Source organism: Eschrichtius robustus, chromosome 12 (genome assembly GCF_028021215.1).
Source record: "Eschrichtius robustus isolate mEscRob2 chromosome 12, mEscRob2.pri, whole genome shotgun sequence".
Classification (NCBI taxonomy): domain Eukaryota; kingdom Metazoa; phylum Chordata; class Mammalia; order Artiodactyla; family Eschrichtiidae; genus Eschrichtius; species Eschrichtius robustus.
In genome coordinates, this window is record NC_090835.1 from 105,087,894 (window position 1) to 105,105,101 (window position 17,208).

The window sequence follows — 17,208 nt, forward strand, 5'->3', positions numbered from 1 at the left end:
TGAATCTCTCACACACACGAGTAGACAACCTAAAACAGGCACTAAGTCTTTTCCAAGAGATGTTAATAGAAAAAAATGTAAATTTATCTTAAAAGACTAGAAAGCTACTACAAAAATCAGCATTTGAGACTCTCTGAATATTTGTAATACTTCCTATATAAAGAAGTTAGCTTTGGAAATAAGTGAGACTCTAACTAAATTAAAATTCAAATATGACTAAAATTTACCCACGTTATCCAACGAAACTTCAGAAACTTCAAACTCCTGAAGCTGTGGCTCTGCAGACCTTCTGTGAAGCAGTGCGGCATCACAGCCAGTACCACAGCTGGACAGAGCACACCCCAGGCCCAGGCCCAGGCCCAGGCCCAGGCCCACCCCCTCGGATTCCTACCTGTACAACTGGCTAAATAACCTAGCCTCTCAGCTTCCCTTTCCTTAATGGGGGTAAGAGCTGTCCTATCATCTGTCCACTGAGATCTTATAACCTAGAAGAAATGGACAGATTTCTAGAAACACACAGCCCACCAAAACTGAATCAAGAAGCAACAGACAATTTGAACAGACGGATCACTAGAAGTGAAATAGAACCCGTAATTTTAAAAAAACTCCCTGCAAAGAAAAGGACCAGATGGCTTCACTGGAGAATTCTACCACACATACAAAGAAGAACTTATACCTAGCCTTCTCAAACTCTTCCAAAAGACTGAAGAGGAGGGAACACTCCCAAAGTCATTCTATGAAGCCCCCATCACCCCGAAACCAAAACTAGACAAAGACGCTACCAAAAAAGAAAATTACAGGCCAATATCTTTGATGAACATAGATGCAAAACTCCTCAACAAAATACTAGCAAACCAAATCCAACAATACACAAAAAGGATCAATACACCACAACCAAGGTGGATTCATCCCAAGGTCACATGGATGGTTCAACATGCGCAAATCAATGTGTTACACCACGTCAGCAGAAGAAAAGACAAAAACCACATGATCAGCTCAATAGACGCAGGAAAAGCATTTGATAAAATTCAACATCCATTCACAATACCCCCCAAAGTGCGTATAGAGGGAACATATCTCAACATAATAAACTGCTAACTCTTGGAAAACAGGATCAGTATTTGACGTATGGCCCTCACGTAACCACGAGAACTGGGACTTGAACTACCAGCCGGTCAACTACTTGTTGAATGCAGAGGTAAAGAAATAGGATTTCAGCACTCCTAAAATAGAGGATTCCAAAAATAGGGTTTGAAATAAAAGTCTACCAACACCTGAAAACCTAATCTGTATTTCAATAGCTCAGATGATAAATTCTACTTCACTTATATGAACTAGCCAGCCAATGCATCAAAGAAAAAATGACTTATCCCCAGAACAGAGAAAACATCATTAAAATAAGCCAGGTAGGGACTTCCCTGGTGGTCCAGTGGGTAAGACTCTGCGATCCCAATGCAGGGGGCCTGGGTTCGATCCCTGGTCGGGGAACTAGATCCCGCATGCATGCTGCAACTAAGAGTTCACATGCCACAACTAAGGATCCCGCATGTCACAACTAAGACCCGGCACAGCCAAAATAAATAAATAAGTAAATATTTTTAAAATAAATAAATAGAATTTAAAAAAATAATAAAAATAAAGCAGGTCCAGGGCTAATCACGTCTGCTCATCGATGGTCCCTCTCCCCACCACACAGAGTTCCCTGAATGGATCCTGCGCCCTCGTGCCTCCTTGCTTTGAATGTACACTACAACCTGTAACTCAACACATTCTCCAGGTTCGCCCTCTGGCTCTTACTACTCATTGCGGAAATACCTTCTCTGACGGAATGCTTTCCCTTAAGATCAAAGTCCTAGTTGAATGCCCCTCCTCTGTACTCCCCTAACACTTCGTAATATTACCCCATCATAGCACCTGTCAAAAATAAATTGTTACTTTGCTTATCTAGCTCACACTGTAACGCCACCATGTTGTATAATGTATGGCTCTTAGGAAGTGTTCAGCGAGCGCTGAAGGAAGGAATGAGGAAAGGGCCTTCAGTTCCCTGTTCATCTCTAAAAATGAGGGAGCTGATGTACAAAGTCTCTTCCAGCTTCCTATGCTATTAGTGTGAAGGACTGATAAAACCAAATGACGATTATGTATAGTAAAGACTTCGATCCACATTTGGAGTAGAATAATTTCTAAATCGTAACATCACAAGTTGCTCACATATACAAGATTTTCTTTGCACATCGTTTTAATATTTAAGCCACAAGACAATAAATTGCTGTTATACTGCTTGTTATGGTTGGAGAAATTTCTCTTCAAAAATCATTCAGTGCTCAACAGCAATCCTAATTTTAATATAAGGTAATGCATGATTTTACATAATGAACTATAGGTCATAACTATGGATAGGCGGATATTAAAGAAATTTTTGCATTTTGAGGCCTAAATGGTAGTAAGTGGGTTACGCCTAGTTTATAGTCATTATCTAAGAAAATACTCTGCCCAAAACGGAATGCATATTAAAGGACATATGAGTAAGGTCTATCCTCAGCTTCTGGCCCAATCCTATCAAATAGAGCTTTTCTTGAAAATAGTCATTGCTGCAATGAAGAAATACAAAAATGGAGATTTAGCTTTGGAATGTGATTTTTTATTAGTCTTTTAAGGCAATGATATGCAACATACTGGCAAATTATTTCAAATAAAATAATAAAAGTATTTTTTTGTGAGGACTTAGCTTAGAATCAACTGGGAAGCTACCATTTCTCTAACCTCAGCTATTCCATGTACTAAGATGCCTACCCAAACAAACTAAACTTTCGATATTTATTTGGAAAGTTTTGATTACAACAAAGTTAAAACCATTTCGATATGTTAATTGTATGCATTAATGATTAAATTGCTTGATAATTAGACAAACAACTGTATATCATAATTATTCCAACTTCATTTTCTAGATGAAAGCAAAATATATTAAAATAATGCAATCCCCACTGTTTTTAAACAAGCCAAAATAATTCTCATGTTTTTTCTTCTAACTTTGATAGCTTTCTCTGTTTGTAACTTGCATTAACGCTGTAGTTTTCCTAGGTGCCACACACCTAATTTACATTATCAGCATTCAACCGTGTATCATCTTAAGAGAAAACAGTTCTGCATCCTTTTCTATAATAATGTAAAAGTCCCTTGGTCTTGAGTCCTTTGAGTAATGCCAAAGGATAAACTCAAAATATTAAAAACCCTTTCAATAAACCTGAAGCAAGACTTGCCCAATGACCTGATCACCCTGCAGGAGTAACAGAAGTTTGGCTACTCTGTAAAAAGCCTTATTTTGAGACTCACAGATGTATGAGACGTTAACAAAAATCGAATAGGAGGGCTTCCCTGGTGGCGGAGTGGTTGAGAATCTGCCTGCCAATGCAAGGGACACGGGTTCGAGCCCTGGTCTGGGAAGATCCCACATGCCGCGGAGCAGTTAGGCCCGTGAGCCACAATTACTGAGCCTGCGCGTCTGGAGCCTGTGCTCCGCCAACAAGAGAGGCCGCGATGGTGAGAGGCCCGCGCACCGCGATGAAGAGTGGTCCCCACTTACCGCAACTAGAGAAAGCCCTCGCACAGAAACGAAGACTCAACACAGTCATAAATAAATAAATAAAAGAACGTGAATTTCTTTAAAAAAAAAAAAAAAAGCAAACTGGAAAAAAAAAATCGAATAGGAAACGTAAAAGGATTTTAATAAAAGTATTTTCTCTTCTATGCCTTTAAAAAAATACCACTGCATTACCACGGATAACATAACAGGTATAACAAGCACATGTGGATGCAAGGACCCCAGGTTACAAGTACGCTGAAGTGCAGTAAGGTCAGAGAAGTGTCTCCCGCCCTTAAAGTTCCTGAAAATACGAGGTTGCTTTGGCATAGAACAAGTATCACTTCAAAACGAGACAAACTTAAAGAAAGGAAACACAACCATAACTCAGTGGTTGGAAAAGAGATGGATGTGAACGCCCACTTGTTTCTTACGTATAAAGTTACCCCTCGCAGTGTTTTGGAGGAGAAAACGCTGGCTCTTCCCAACGTTGGTTACATACACAAAGATTCCAAACACAAGACAAGTGCTTTGCAAACAAAGTAATTAGAACCAGCTCAGGCTTCCCCGCGCCGGGTTCTACGTTCCAGGGTCAGAACCACCAACTGTATCCCCCCGGGTAACAAGGTGATTCAGAAAAGCTGGCGTCTTCAGAGAAGGGAGAAAACTTAGCCGGGAAGCGCGTCAGGAGAAAACTTGGCTCAGCTTCTTACTGGGGTCTGAAACGATCCCAACAGAGTCCTTAAACCCCTCAGGTTTCCCCAATCAAGCACCCTCGCCTCCAACCTGGGCCACACCAGATCTGACTATCAGACGACAGAAGCCTGCGGACGCACGGAGAGCTGACCACCCCACGAGAGGGACCCACGGCCGGGGCCCTACGCGCGGACGCGCCCCACTCACCCGCCGCTCCCCGGGAGACGGGAGACCAGCCCGGGGTCCAAGTCCTGGGCGCAGCAGGCTCGCCCCGCTCCGGACCCGGCTCCAGCTCACCTCGGCGCGGCCCGCCTGGGCGCCGCCATCTTGACCAGAAAGGGGGCCTCGCGCCGGAGGCCCCTGAGCGGGTGCCCTGAGCGGAGCCGGAACGCCGGGGAGGCCCAGGTCGGCGCCCTGCGTCCCCCGCGCGCTCGCGCCCCGTCCACGCGCGACGGGCGTCCCGCACGCAGCCCCCGACCCAGGCGTCCGCGGAATCAGCGCCCCGCGCAGCCCGCACCGCGGTTCAGGCGGCGCCGAGGGCGGCCCGGGCGGAAGAGCGGGCGCGGGACGCGCGCTCGGTAACCTGGCAACGCGGAGCAACCCGGCGCCTCCGGCGAACCCCAGCCCTCCACCGCGAAGAAGCACGGACCCCCCCCGCACCCGCCGCGCAGCCCTCGCCGCCCCTCGGCCGCTCCGCCCGCCGCTGCCCGCAGGACCCCGCGGTGGGGGCGGCCGCCGAGAACACCTCCCGCCAGCGCCGCCCCCTTAGCTGCCCGAAGCCCGCCTGCGCCGCCACGCGCGTCCGGAGCTCACCTGGGCCGGGGCGGAGGCCGCTCCCTGCGCCGAGCCCGGCGCGCGCGTGTCCCGCTCGCGCTTCCCGCGGCGGCGGAAGTTTCGGGAGTCGCGTTTAATTCGGGACCTCGGCGGAGAGGACCTCCTGGGTTTTTTTCGTTCCAAGATGGCAGCCTCCAGCCGCGCACAGGTGCTGGATCTGTACCGGGCGATGCTGAGGGAGAGCAAGCACTTCTCCGCCTACAACTACAGGTGAGCGGCCCGGGAGGTGCGGGCGTGGCCGGGGTGCGGGAGCCGCTGCCCCACGCGGCCGCCTGGGCGCCCCGAGGGGAGGCTCCCTGCCGGCCGGCGTGGCCCGCGGACCCTCGGGGGGCGGCCGGGGGATGGCCTTTCGCGGGCGGGAGAAGACGTTCGCATCTGGTGATGTGTCCCCAAGTCGGACGCTCTGCGCCGGGAGCTCCGGGAAGTTCTGCTCCGGGAACGCGGTTAGTGGTGTTTCTGCCTTTAAGCTGGATGCCAAGGTGCAGGTGTTCAAGCCAGGACCAGTTTGTTGCATTTATAAGAACTTTCCGTAGAATCGGAAGACTTGACGGTGGAAGTAACCCGTCAGTAGCTTGTCCACAGCTGTGTCCACTTATCCACAGCTGAAGGCTCTCTCTAGTCATTCCTTTCATTTCAGAGGTGTCTTAATTAGCCTTTTTGGTTGCCAGGATCCGTTCTACTTGGGGCATCGGCGGTGGGGCGGGGTTTGTGAGGAGGAGACGCAGGTAAAGGTAAAGGAAAAAAAGGGCTCGCCAGCTTCCAGGAGCTGAAACGTTTATCCTGGCCTCACCAGATGGGGATCCAGCTTTTAGGATCTTAGCAGCAGGAGAATGAGAATCTAAACTCTTACGTCCTTAATGTAGCGCCCAGCTTTTCCACGCCTGCCCCATTCTCATGTTTGATCTTGAGTCCCTTATCCTTACTCTTAATATGTCTTTTGTCTACTTCAGAGCATCTGCGTTCTTTTCTGCTTCCTTATAACTTCTGACTCATCATGAATGTATGTACCTTATGGATTTTCTCTTTGCATCCTTGTGGATTGAGTGTCTTCTCCTAACTACCTGATCCTCTGAGTTTGAGCCATATTCCCAGAGCAAGAATCTGATAAGGCCAGCTCATCACTTCACACCAGGTCTCACCTTCCATGATTGACCAGCCTGTGGATTGGGTTTCCTAGGAGCAGAGTCTGCGACCCGTGGAACAGACCTGGTTGGGTAGCTGCCCTCACACTGGGTGAATGAGCTGGCAGGCCCTATGATGGGTAGACCCAGTGCAGTGTTGGTTATCAGACACTAAACCTCCCAAGCAGTGACTTTAATTTTTAGATACCTGCATAGAAAAGGTACTCATCCTGTAAATTTGAGAACATCTGGGTCACACCAATGAAGTCATATCCAACTGGTCAGTAGTTAAAAAAAAAAAAAAAAACATTTTTGGGAGTGCATTGTTTCACTTAATGACTGGCTTTGGAAGCTAAAGTTTGTAAACAGCAGATATACTGGTGGAATTTTAAACAACAAAATTAACCAAGTACTTAGTACCAACAATTTAACCAAGTCTGTTGAAAGAGCCCACAAAATACGCTTGTGAATAAGTGGAAACCAATCATTTTCACCACAGTCTGGAAGACAAATTTTGTCGTTTAAATTTACTGAAAATAAACAAGAACTGCAAGTAAGTCACTCAGGGCTGTACCCTGTAGGCAGGAAGTAGAAATTACATGGTAACATATTTAGAAAATAATGGTTCAGATTATGCTTTGAGTAATCCTTTTGAGCTAAATTTATTATCCACAAATAAATGTATTATCCAAAGGAATCTGGTAATCACTTTACACTGTTTCCTGAAATCATGGCCCTAAAACCTGAGATTTCCCACTATTATCCCCTCAGATAATAAACTGTTACAAAATATGTCCTTCTTTTGTATTAAGCTGTGTTTTGTGGATTCCAAGGATACCCCCTCTCTCTTTACTTCTCTTTGTCTGGCATGCCCGCTAATCACCTCTGTCTTGAGTTCCTGTGCTTCCTTTGAGATTCATCTCAATGTAACCTTTGGAAGGTTCTCCTCATTCTCTTCCTTCTGCATTCCCCACCCCCATTCAGACAGGTCCTATTACTATGTATTCTTTTACTTCAGTGCTCCCAAACACTCCCAAAACGACTTTGCCCAGTGCCATAGCAGCCCCTGGAGATGGAAAGATGAGAGCGCTGGGCTCAGCAAGGCACCTACCATCAGTGGCTTTTTTACGAGCCTCTGTGGGACACAGTTGTAGAATCATTGTCACAAACTGTGGCAAGTGCCGTGACAGGCATGCATAGGTGTTGAATCAAAACGCTTCCCAGAAGATAGCGCTGGATCAAAGGCATGAAGCAGCCTGGTGTGCTCGGTGATGTCATAGAGTAGAGTTCTGCTGGAGAGTTCAGTGTGATTCGGGGGTGACAGAAGGCAAGACTGGGCCGTGATAAGGAACCTGGACTTTATTCTTAGCTAACAGGCAGCCGGTAAAGAGCTTTAAGCCATAAAGTGACACGGCCAGACTTGCCTTTTAGCCAGACCACTCTGGCAGCAAGGTAGAAGATGATTGTGAGGGCCAGATACAAGGACCCCAAATGCGAGTTGATTAGGACAGTGCTGAGGAGAGATTAGGGCCCTAGTCGGGGCAGGAATAGTGGAAGATAGAGGAAAAGATACATTCGATCAATAATTAGAAGGTAAAATTGTTAGATTTCAATGAATGATTGGATTCAGGAGTAAAGAAGAGAATCCAAGCAGAGTCTAAAAAGATGTCTAGGTTACTAGGTAAACTGAGGCGCAGAGGTTAAACGTGAAAGTTGCACCATTAACTGACTTAGGAAATACAGAAATACCTAGTCTCGTGGAGAGAAGAGTTTTCAGTTCATTTTTGGAGTATCTTGAGTGAATGTCAGCTGGGGTCCCCAGCAGAGGCAGTTATTCACATGAGACTAAAGCTCAGAGGAGCAATCAAGCCTGGAGTTGTCAACACCACGCACTTGCTGTGTGACCCTGGGCAAGTCACTTCATCTCTCTGCTCTTCAGTTTCTTAATCTATAAAATGGAGGAGGTGATTTATCTGTCTCATAGGAGATAAGGTTTCAGTGAGTGAATACGTATGAAATGCCTAGAGTTGTGCCTGGCACAGTAGGCACCGAATAAGTAGAATTCTTATCATAAGTGGAATAAAAATCTTAATATTTGGTAAAATTTCCAGGAAGAGTATTTAGGGCAGTGGTTCTCAGCCAGGGCCCGTTTTATTTGACAGTGTCTGGAGACATTTTTGGTTGTCACATTGTGGTGGAAGGATGCCCCTGGCCTCTAGTAGTTAGAGGCCAGGGATTCCACCAAGCTCAGGACAGTCCCCATAGGAAGAGTTTTCCGGCCCCAAGTGTCAGTCATGCCAAGATTGAGAAATCCTAGTTTATGGTGAGAAAATTAGTGCGCTTAAGATGCTGTTCTAGAGAACATCAAAATTTGAGGTGCTGGCTGAAGAAGAGCCCCTGAAGGAGGCCAGGAGGATGCAGTCTAAGTACGTGGTTCTCAGTGTATTGGTCTCAGGATCCTTTTGCATTCTTAAATGTGACTGAGGGCCCCGAAAGCCTTGTTTATGTGAGCCATAGTTATCAATATTTTTCATATTAGAAGTTAAAACTAAAACATTTTAAAGCACCTATTTCTAAGTAAACTAATAAACCCATTGCATACTAACCTAAATAACACCTTTATGAAGAATAAACATTTTTCTTCCCACCCCCCCCAAAAAAACCACTGCTGACAGTGACATTGTTTGACATTTTTGCAAATCTCTTTAGTGTTTTGCTTAATGGAAGACATGTGGATTCTTGTATTTGTTTCTGCCTAAACCTGTTGCTATATCACAGGTCATCTAGCCTCTGGGAAATTCCTCTGTCCACTTACAAGAGAATGGGACTGAAAAAGGCAAATATCTCCTTGGGATGATAAAAATACGTTTTCCCGATGGATCCCCTGAAAGGTCTCCAAGACCCCAGTGGTCCCTGGGCCACACTTGAATGACCCCTGTGGAGTCTAAGAAGCGGGGAGAGGGCAAGCAGAGAGAGCAGTGTCACAGAAGCCAGAATAGCTGCATGTTTGGGAGGGTGCTGAGGGCAGGCCACTTGCTTTAGCGAAGTCCAGTAAAGGAAGAGGTAAGTGTCCCCAGCGAAGGGACCTCTGGGGACCTCTTCCAGAACAGCATCAGTGAAGTGGTTAAGACAGAGCCAGAGTGTGGGCGCTGAGAAGTGAACCAGAAGGAAGTAGACGGCCGCAGTGCGTGTAGACCACCTCCCCCCCACCCCCCCACCCCCCCGGAGGCCTGGTAAACATGCGGGCGTGGGGCTGGCTGCTAGAGCACGGCCACACGAGAAGTGACAATCCACGCCTCTGCGGGCCCAGGTGGCGGGCTTGCTCACCGCAGGAGGCGGAACACTCCCTTCTCCACCGCAGAAGGAGGTGAATTTTTTTTCTTTATTTATTTTGGCTGCGCCAGGTCTTAGTTGCAGCACACGGGATCTTCATTGCGGCATGCGGGATCTTTTAGTTGCAGCAGGCATCTTCTTAGTTGCAACTCTGCAGGAGGTGAATTTAATTTGGAATGTAAGAGGACAGGAGGTTGAGATGATGGATGCCATGCCGACAGCTCGTTTCTGGATAAAGTGGAAGATAATCGGATGTGGTGTGTTCTCATATTTATTACACATATCACACCATTAGCGTTGTTGGTTTACTTGTCTTTCAGCCATTTGTCCCTTGAAGGCAGAAATTCCATCTTATCTCTGCATTCCTGGTGCTTAGCACAATGCCTACCTATTCTATGCTTATACATACTTGTTGTTGAAAAGCAGGAGGAAATTGTATTCAGAGGTAATTTTTATCAGCCATTTCCCCCTACTGATTAAAAATGTATTTTATTGTAAAATGTGAGAAAAGGCAAAAGCAATGCCCAGGTGCCGCCCAACTGAGTGTCAGAACTCCTTCATCCCTCATTAAGTGGTTGAGTCTTTATTATACTTGTTGCGCACTAAGCGTTGTGTTGAGAGCTGCAAATCAAAATGAGCCTCCCGTTAAGGGTAGACAGTGGTGAGTAGCATCAGAAGTGTGTGCCACCTTGAAAGTAGATCTCGTTAGGCATGCTGTTGGCTACAAGTAACAGGAAACCTTCACACGGTGCTTAAGTAAGTTGGGGGTTACTCTTCTCACATGGAAAAGGTCTAGAGTACGAGGCTGCTCGAGCTGATACAGCAGCTGGATGATGTCAGGTGTCTTGAGTCTCAGGTTTCCTCTCCTGCTTATGCCTGATGGTTGCAAATGGCTATTAAAGCTCCAAATATCATATCCTTATTGAAGGCAAGACAGACAAAGAAGAGCAACCCCAACCGGGCCTGAGTAGGCTTTCTTTTCATGAGGAAAGGGTAGACTTTCCTGGAAGCTTCCCAGCAGACTTCTGGTTGTATCTTACTGACCAGAACTCAGTTACATTTCTACCACTAGCTGAGCAAGGGGCTGGGGAACTAGGTGCTCATCTAGCGTCTGCAGTGGGAGGTGACAGAGAGAAAAGCACCGGGAGTGACTGCTGCATCCGCCAACAGCTGGCTTCTCTGCAGGTAGGGCACGTGGATGCGGGTGGAGAACTCTCCGGGTGCGCATGGCAAGGCGCTGGGGAGGTGAAAGGCACGGGGCACGTGGGAGCCAGGGGCAGGCAGTCGTGGAGCCTTAGCTGGCGCTCCATCCCAGGTGAGCTCGTGCTGGTGAAATAACCGGCTAGTAGTGAAAAAGATCTGACGGAAAGGTGAGGCATAGAAAAGGTGAGCAGTGGGCTAAGTTCTCACGGCTGGTCGTCAACAGAAGGGGAACTAGAAAGTTCCAGGGCGCTGCTTTTCCACAACTCTGCCCTCTTTAGTAGAAATCTCCTACAAGGCGTGCATCCTCTGTCTCGGCCTGCAGAAGTTCTAGAAACATCAACCCAAAGATACTTATTTTCACAGTTTCTTCTTACAGCTGCAGCAGCTAAATAGGCTCCCCCTGGTTTCATGACTGGTAAAATTACTACCTGTTGCTGAGTGTCAGCTCTCAATTACCACATGCTGCACCACTGAATGCAACATTATGGAAGTCTTTGATTGCCGTCTAGTGAATGGACTAAATACTGACTCCTATTTAGGAATCTGTTCTCTTTTTGAACTGGAAGCTGAGGGCCTGGAACCATGAACTTGTCAAGAAGTCAGGACCCAGGCATGTGTCTCTGTTCACTGTTGCAGGTCTTTTCACACCAGCTGCCTCTGCCGCTGCGTGTGCTGCTGACAGATCGAGAATGCTAGGGTGAATAGTACCAGCCCAGCGCGAATGGTATTAACAGCAAGTACCTTTCCCTTTCTAAAATGGGACAGCTACACTGGAGACCTAGTGCCAAATATTCCTTTACCCCAGAACAAATGGGCAAATCAGTTTATGCCTAGTATTTCCTGAGAACCCGTAGCATGTGTATTACAGCACTAGGGCCCAGGGTGAATACAAACACAGGGTGGCCCTGCTGTTACAGGATTGTCATGGGATGGGCATAGGACGTGGACACACAAGAACAGCTCGAGAAACTGCCTTGTACACAGAGGAAACATGCGAATTGAAATAACGTCCAGACACTGCAGATGTGCACATGTAGTGGCAGAGGCGCTTGTCATGATGTTTTGTCCATCACGTATTACAGTATCGCACAGATACTATACAAATGACATTGTAGGGATTGTTTCAACCTTCTAGGCCTAACTTCCACTTCAGTTTTAACTTTATACGTCTCTTCTCCTTTAGGAACTTAAAATCCTTAAATATGTTCTTCATTTAATAAATGTAACCCCTACCTCCCCACCGGGAAAATCTTTATTCTCAGACTAAAACCTGCCTTTAAGCAGAAGTTGCTGATGTGTGAGAAATTCCATCCTCTTGTTCTTTGTCACCTTTTATCCCTTGACTCAATTTAGGGCCTCACAGACCTGTCACCTGGGACAGCTGTCAGGCTGGGGAGCGTAAGATGTTGCATTTTGCTTCTTGGCTTTCTCAACACCAAGATTATTAGGATGTTTTCCCCCCACGGTAAAAAGTTTTCCCTCTTTTTAAGTCATGAAATGCCTGTTTATATTGTGAGGATTCGGAAAAACCACAGAATTCTGTAATAAGCAGCCAAGTAAGAGCTTTGCCCACCGTAAAATGTGGGACAAGTCACACCTCTCTGTGAAAACAGCTCTAACTTATGGCTATGCAAGAGCTCCGAGGAAGTGGGGAAGAATACAAGAGAAGAAGACTACTGTTACATTTTCTAAGTTCTCCGCAAATTAAGTCTTGAATATGTCCTGAATTTATACCAGTGGGTTCCTCTAGGGCCGCCTGCTGTTACCTGACCCCTTGCTTCCACAGGAACGAGAGGCAGTTTACTTGTGCCTAAGAAAAGCAGTTTCTTAGACTTTTGAAAGACGGATTATTCAGTATCTTTAATTATGTTTGGGATTCCCCTCCCCCCAATTTTTTTTCTTATGGTTGCTAAGTTCTGCCATGTTGAATGATGATGGTTTTGAAAAGTAAGAAAAAATTATGCAGTTAACTTAAAGAAGAATACATTTGAGATATTCAGCAGCCTAAATTTGGAGGGAAGTGTTAAAAAATTATTAGATCAATGTCATTGCTGATTTATTGAGCTTAGTTTATAAGAGTTTCCAAATTGCACTTGTTCTATTTATACTTCACCCTGGCCCCTAAAGCATTTTAAAACTTATAAAAATACATACAAGTAAAATGCAATAACATGAAATAATTGTTATAATTTTAAAATAATAAATGAGAATCAGGACAAAGGGAAAATAAAGGTAGAGAATATAACAAAGTGAGGTGTAAAGTTAGACCACAAAATGCAATTATAAGTCAATAGAACTTCCTTAAAGTCTCTGTATTCTGTTTTGTAGTAGGGTAATACTTTTTTTTTAATGCAAAGTGTACTTACATAACATTCTCTTAGGAAATTGCTGTAATATAATGAGCATTATAGGAAACTGACTGCATCTTAAGGCCTCACATCAATAGCTGTGTGCAGTCTTTGTTGTGGATGAAAGGTACTTAAGGTCCTGTTACTTCTCCTTTGTGATCCCTTTTCTGACAGACTGAATCCCACTTCATCAGGTAGTAGGTTTTTGTATATGCCTTAGCATTTATTTTCTCAATTAACTGGTACCTAGCCAATTTAGGAAAATTCTAACCTTTAGAAACCAAATTAAGTGATAAAATTAGATAAATTACATGAACCAAGCTGTGAATATCTAGGTTTAGCAAGAGTCAGCTGAATGAAGGTGGGTCCTCCTGGCTTCTGTCTGGCTGAGTGATAGGAACATCGTGAACAGGGCTTCCTCAGCTGATCTCTACCACCCCTGTTTTAAGAAGCAGATTTAAAATTGCCAAAGTTGAGACATAATAATATATCACTGTGACATTTTGATTATCTGTTTGGCTTCATAGCAACTCATTATTGGGGTTCTATTTGAAAGAATAATTGTTTTTGTAACTCAGGGATTAAAGGCAAACAGCTCACAGAGACGGTCTTTCACGATAAATAAAGGATAAATGACAGTCATATGACTTGATGCTAGTGCTTCCTGCTTGTTTTCTTTTCCCTGGTATTTCTTTCCCTAATACTGTGATTCCTGAACTAATTTGCTTGAAGTATTGTTTTCAGTCTCATCAATATGAATGAGAATCATGAGCAAGGCTATCTTGATTTAGAAAGATTCCTGGCCTTCGCACCAAGAAACCTTGGTTCAAGTTTGAGGTCAGCTGGCTCCCAGCTCTGTGACCTTGATGCATTTAGTCCCGGGTACATACTCCAGAATGCCAGAGTTGCAAAACTTTCTGGCACAATGTTTGGTATGCAGTAGATACTCCAAAATCCCTTCTGCAGATACAAGTAAACTAGTTATTATACAGTTATCTCTTAAACTGGTAGATCAACTGCCAAATCTTTTAAATTCGTAGTAGCTAGCAGTTATTTAATGAACTCAGTGAAACTTGTTGAACCACATTCTGCACAGGTATTTATTAGCAATCCAAAGAACTCTATCACGGTAATGTGTGGTCTCTGGTGATGTGTGCTCTCCGTGGGATGAGGTTGGTTTGAGTCTTCATTCAGCAGACATTGATTGAGTACCTGCCATGGGCCAGACCCTGGGCTCCTTGCCGGAAATTCAGAGACAAACACAACAGAACAGGATCTTTTCCCAGGCGGGGCTTGCGGTTCAGTACCTAGAGTAAGACACTGAGGATTCTACAAAGGCGCGGTGGCAGAGCGCCGGCAGAGCATGGAACAGCGTGTTACGGAAGCAAAGAGGAGGGGCAACGTAGCCTGCCCCGGGGCCCAAGGTTAAGAAAGTGACAGTGGCTGGCCCGGCTCGTAAAGACTCTGCAGGGACTCACGGGTGAACGGGGACAGAAGCCGAGGACGGGTGCAAAGGGCAGTGTAGCTGGCGCTGAGTGTGAGGAGCTACCAGCAGCGCGGCCTCCCCGCTGGGGCCTCAGAGACGCTGTGCCAAGTGCAGGCCTGGTCCTGGGCAGCGGAAAGCCGCGCAGGTGTTCATGCAGGACTGCAGAGAGCACTTCTAGCTGGACCGCCCCAAGCGGAGGGAGACTGAAGACACAGAGGCCGGGAGGCGGTGACTGCAAAGGAGGGGAGGGTGGTTTTGAGATACGCTGAGGAAGAGAATGAGCCGGTGTCAGCGACCGCGTGAATGCCTTGGATTAGAGAGGACGGCCTGACCGGCGGTCAGGAGAATGTAACTGGAAGAGGAAGTCTTTCCAAATGAGACATCGCGTGTCAGGGTCAGCGCCTCCTTGGCGTGAGGAAGACGTTGTCTGAGCACCAGGGCGGCATCTGGGCAATTCAGGCTCAATTCTAAAGCGTCTCTTTGGCCCTAGGTGTTGACTTAATTTGCGACACTCTGTATGTGCTTATCTCACTTTCCTTTCTTCAATAATGTATCTTTCATATATTAATGTTATTGTCAGTTTATCAGTCATCTGTGTCCCATTAGTTGACTGTATCTGTTCCCAGGGTAATTATTTGTTTTATTTACTAGTTGGCTACTACCGTCATTGGATGTCATTAATGCATCTATTAGCCTTTTATTTATTCTTTTGTTCTGGGGTAATTTTTTGAGTAGGTTTAGTACCCCGCCTTTGGCCGAGTTTATTCAAAATTACTTAGATGATCAATTCATTATAATTATAAATATTACTCTGTAGCATAATTATTCATTTAATGCCTCCATGCATTTCTTTTTGCCTGCCTATGTTTTGAGAATAACTACAAAGATTTTCCTTGTATAATTATCCCTCTCCTACGTCTGATCTCTAGGAGTAGCGTTGTTTTCACCAGAAATCACTTCCATAGGCAGAAGCATCTCTTAAAATCCTTTTTGCCCTTTACTAAGCAAAAAGCTAAATTAATCAAAAAAATAGTTCCTTGCAGCCAGACTGGAGCCAGAAAAAGCCACTGATCCTCTGTCCTGGTCTAATTGTCTCTCATCCATTGATTCACCAAGTCTTCCTGGAGCACTCACCGTATGCCAGAGTCGTGCTCTGTGCCTTTTCCTTCCCGGACTGCGGAAGAACAGCTTTCAGCCCTGGTCGAAGCGGTAAACAAGCTTTTAGTGGCAACTTAATGCTTTATCCCAGACTTAAAACCCTAAAGGAAGGAAAGCCCTGGTGGGCGTCTAACTCAACGAGGGCAGACCCCGATCAGGCAGCCTCCAAGCAGGGACGTTGCTCATGGGCTCTGGCCCGTGTGGGCCCCGAATCCTGACTGCGACGGTCAGTCCCTGCATCTGGTGCAGGCCCCTCTCTCTCCCCGCGTTGGAAGGACGCCTGTCACTGGAGACTTCGATATTCAGTTTCTGGGCTCGGTCCTTCCCCTTTTCCCTCTCCACGCTTTCCCGGTAACGTTATCCATCGCCGCCTGTGTGTTGACTCCCCCGGCTGTTTGCAGCCCAGGCCCCTGTCCCACGACCAGACGCCTCACCTGCTCGCCTCCTGCACGCCCCGCAGAGGTGCAGGAGGTGACTGCGCACCCACACCTGCCAGCATGCCTGCTTCCTCCACGTCCCGCCACGTCCCGCCACGTCCCGCCTGGCCGCTCGGGCCGTCCCCGCCCCGCTCCATCCTCGCTGCCCTCGCCCCGCCCCTCTGCTCCTCACTGGGATGGCTGTGCCCATCCTCTGCTGGCGGCCCCCTCTGCACCCTCCTCCTCCCGGTGAGGCCTCTACATGCCGGCGCTAACTCAGCGAGCTGGGTGCCAGGCAGCACGGCCTACACGTGGTGGATGGATGATTTCTGGGAAGAAGTACGATAGTTCATCCAACTTAAAGGCCTTAAGAGGAACAGCGTCAAGACTTGAACCCGAAACTCTTGAGTCCAAAATGTGCACACTCTCACCCAGCCAGTCTCCTCCCCTTGCTTGAAACGCCCCAGAGGCTCTTCTGGCCTTCAGATAAAACTCCTTCTCGGCTTCACGCACTCCCCCTAGTGTCCTGCCTTCTCCCTTCCTGTCTACTTTTCACGTCGTCCACCAGATCAAACTTCTCACATTTCCTGATGCCAGGCAGCTTTAGGCCTTCATGTGATCACACAAAGAGTCCTGAACTTTCCTCTCTCACACAGCTTCTACTCATCCTTCAGAATTCAGCTAACAGGCCAGCTCTTGGTAAGCTCTCTGAAACCTCCCAACCCCACTCTGCTCCCTTGTTTAAAAATATTAAAAGAAAGAGAAAGGAACATCGTTAGTTGCTTCTCACTTCTTTTGGGATAAAATCCATACCACAGCCTGCATTTCTCTAGCCTTATGTCCTGTCACCTTCCTGTCAAGGGTGGGGGAGCCCTTGTCTTGACCCCCTCAAATGCTCTGCTCCCTCTTACCCGGGCCATTCCTCTGTCTGGCAGGGCCCCCTTCCCATTCACACAGGTCACCTGTCCCTGCTCACTGGCCTGGCCCAGCCAAGACGCTCCCCAGCCCGGTCGGCTCTCACAGCCCATGGGCC

General features: G+C 46.6%; 2 protein-coding genes across 5 annotated transcripts in view; one reads left to right on the plus strand and one right to left on the minus strand.

The window, feature by feature from the left end:
• The window catches only part of FARS2 (phenylalanyl-tRNA synthetase 2, mitochondrial), a 393,466-nt gene extending 388,261 nt beyond the window's left edge, over nt 1-5,205 (minus strand). The window contains exon 1 of one of the 3 annotated variants that reach the window (XM_068558492.1): nt 5,090-5,205. The gene's annotated coding sequence lies outside the window, so the exon portion shown is untranslated. Of the gene's footprint in view, nt 1-4,483; nt 4,503-5,089 lie in introns of those variants that run through there. The other 2 variants (XM_068558489.1, XM_068558490.1) reach the window with 2 other exon arrangements.
• The window catches only part of LYRM4 (LYR motif containing 4), a 119,046-nt gene continuing 106,681 nt past the window's right edge, over nt 4,844-17,208 (plus strand). The window contains exon 1 of one of the 2 annotated variants that reach the window (XM_068558493.1): nt 4,844-5,320. In XM_068558493.1, the coding sequence (XP_068414594.1) occupies nt 5,235-5,320 (86 nt within the window). In that variant the 5' untranslated portion in view covers nt 4,844-5,234. The remainder of the gene's footprint in view (nt 5,321-17,208) is intronic. The other variant, XM_068558494.1, reaches the window with a different exon arrangement.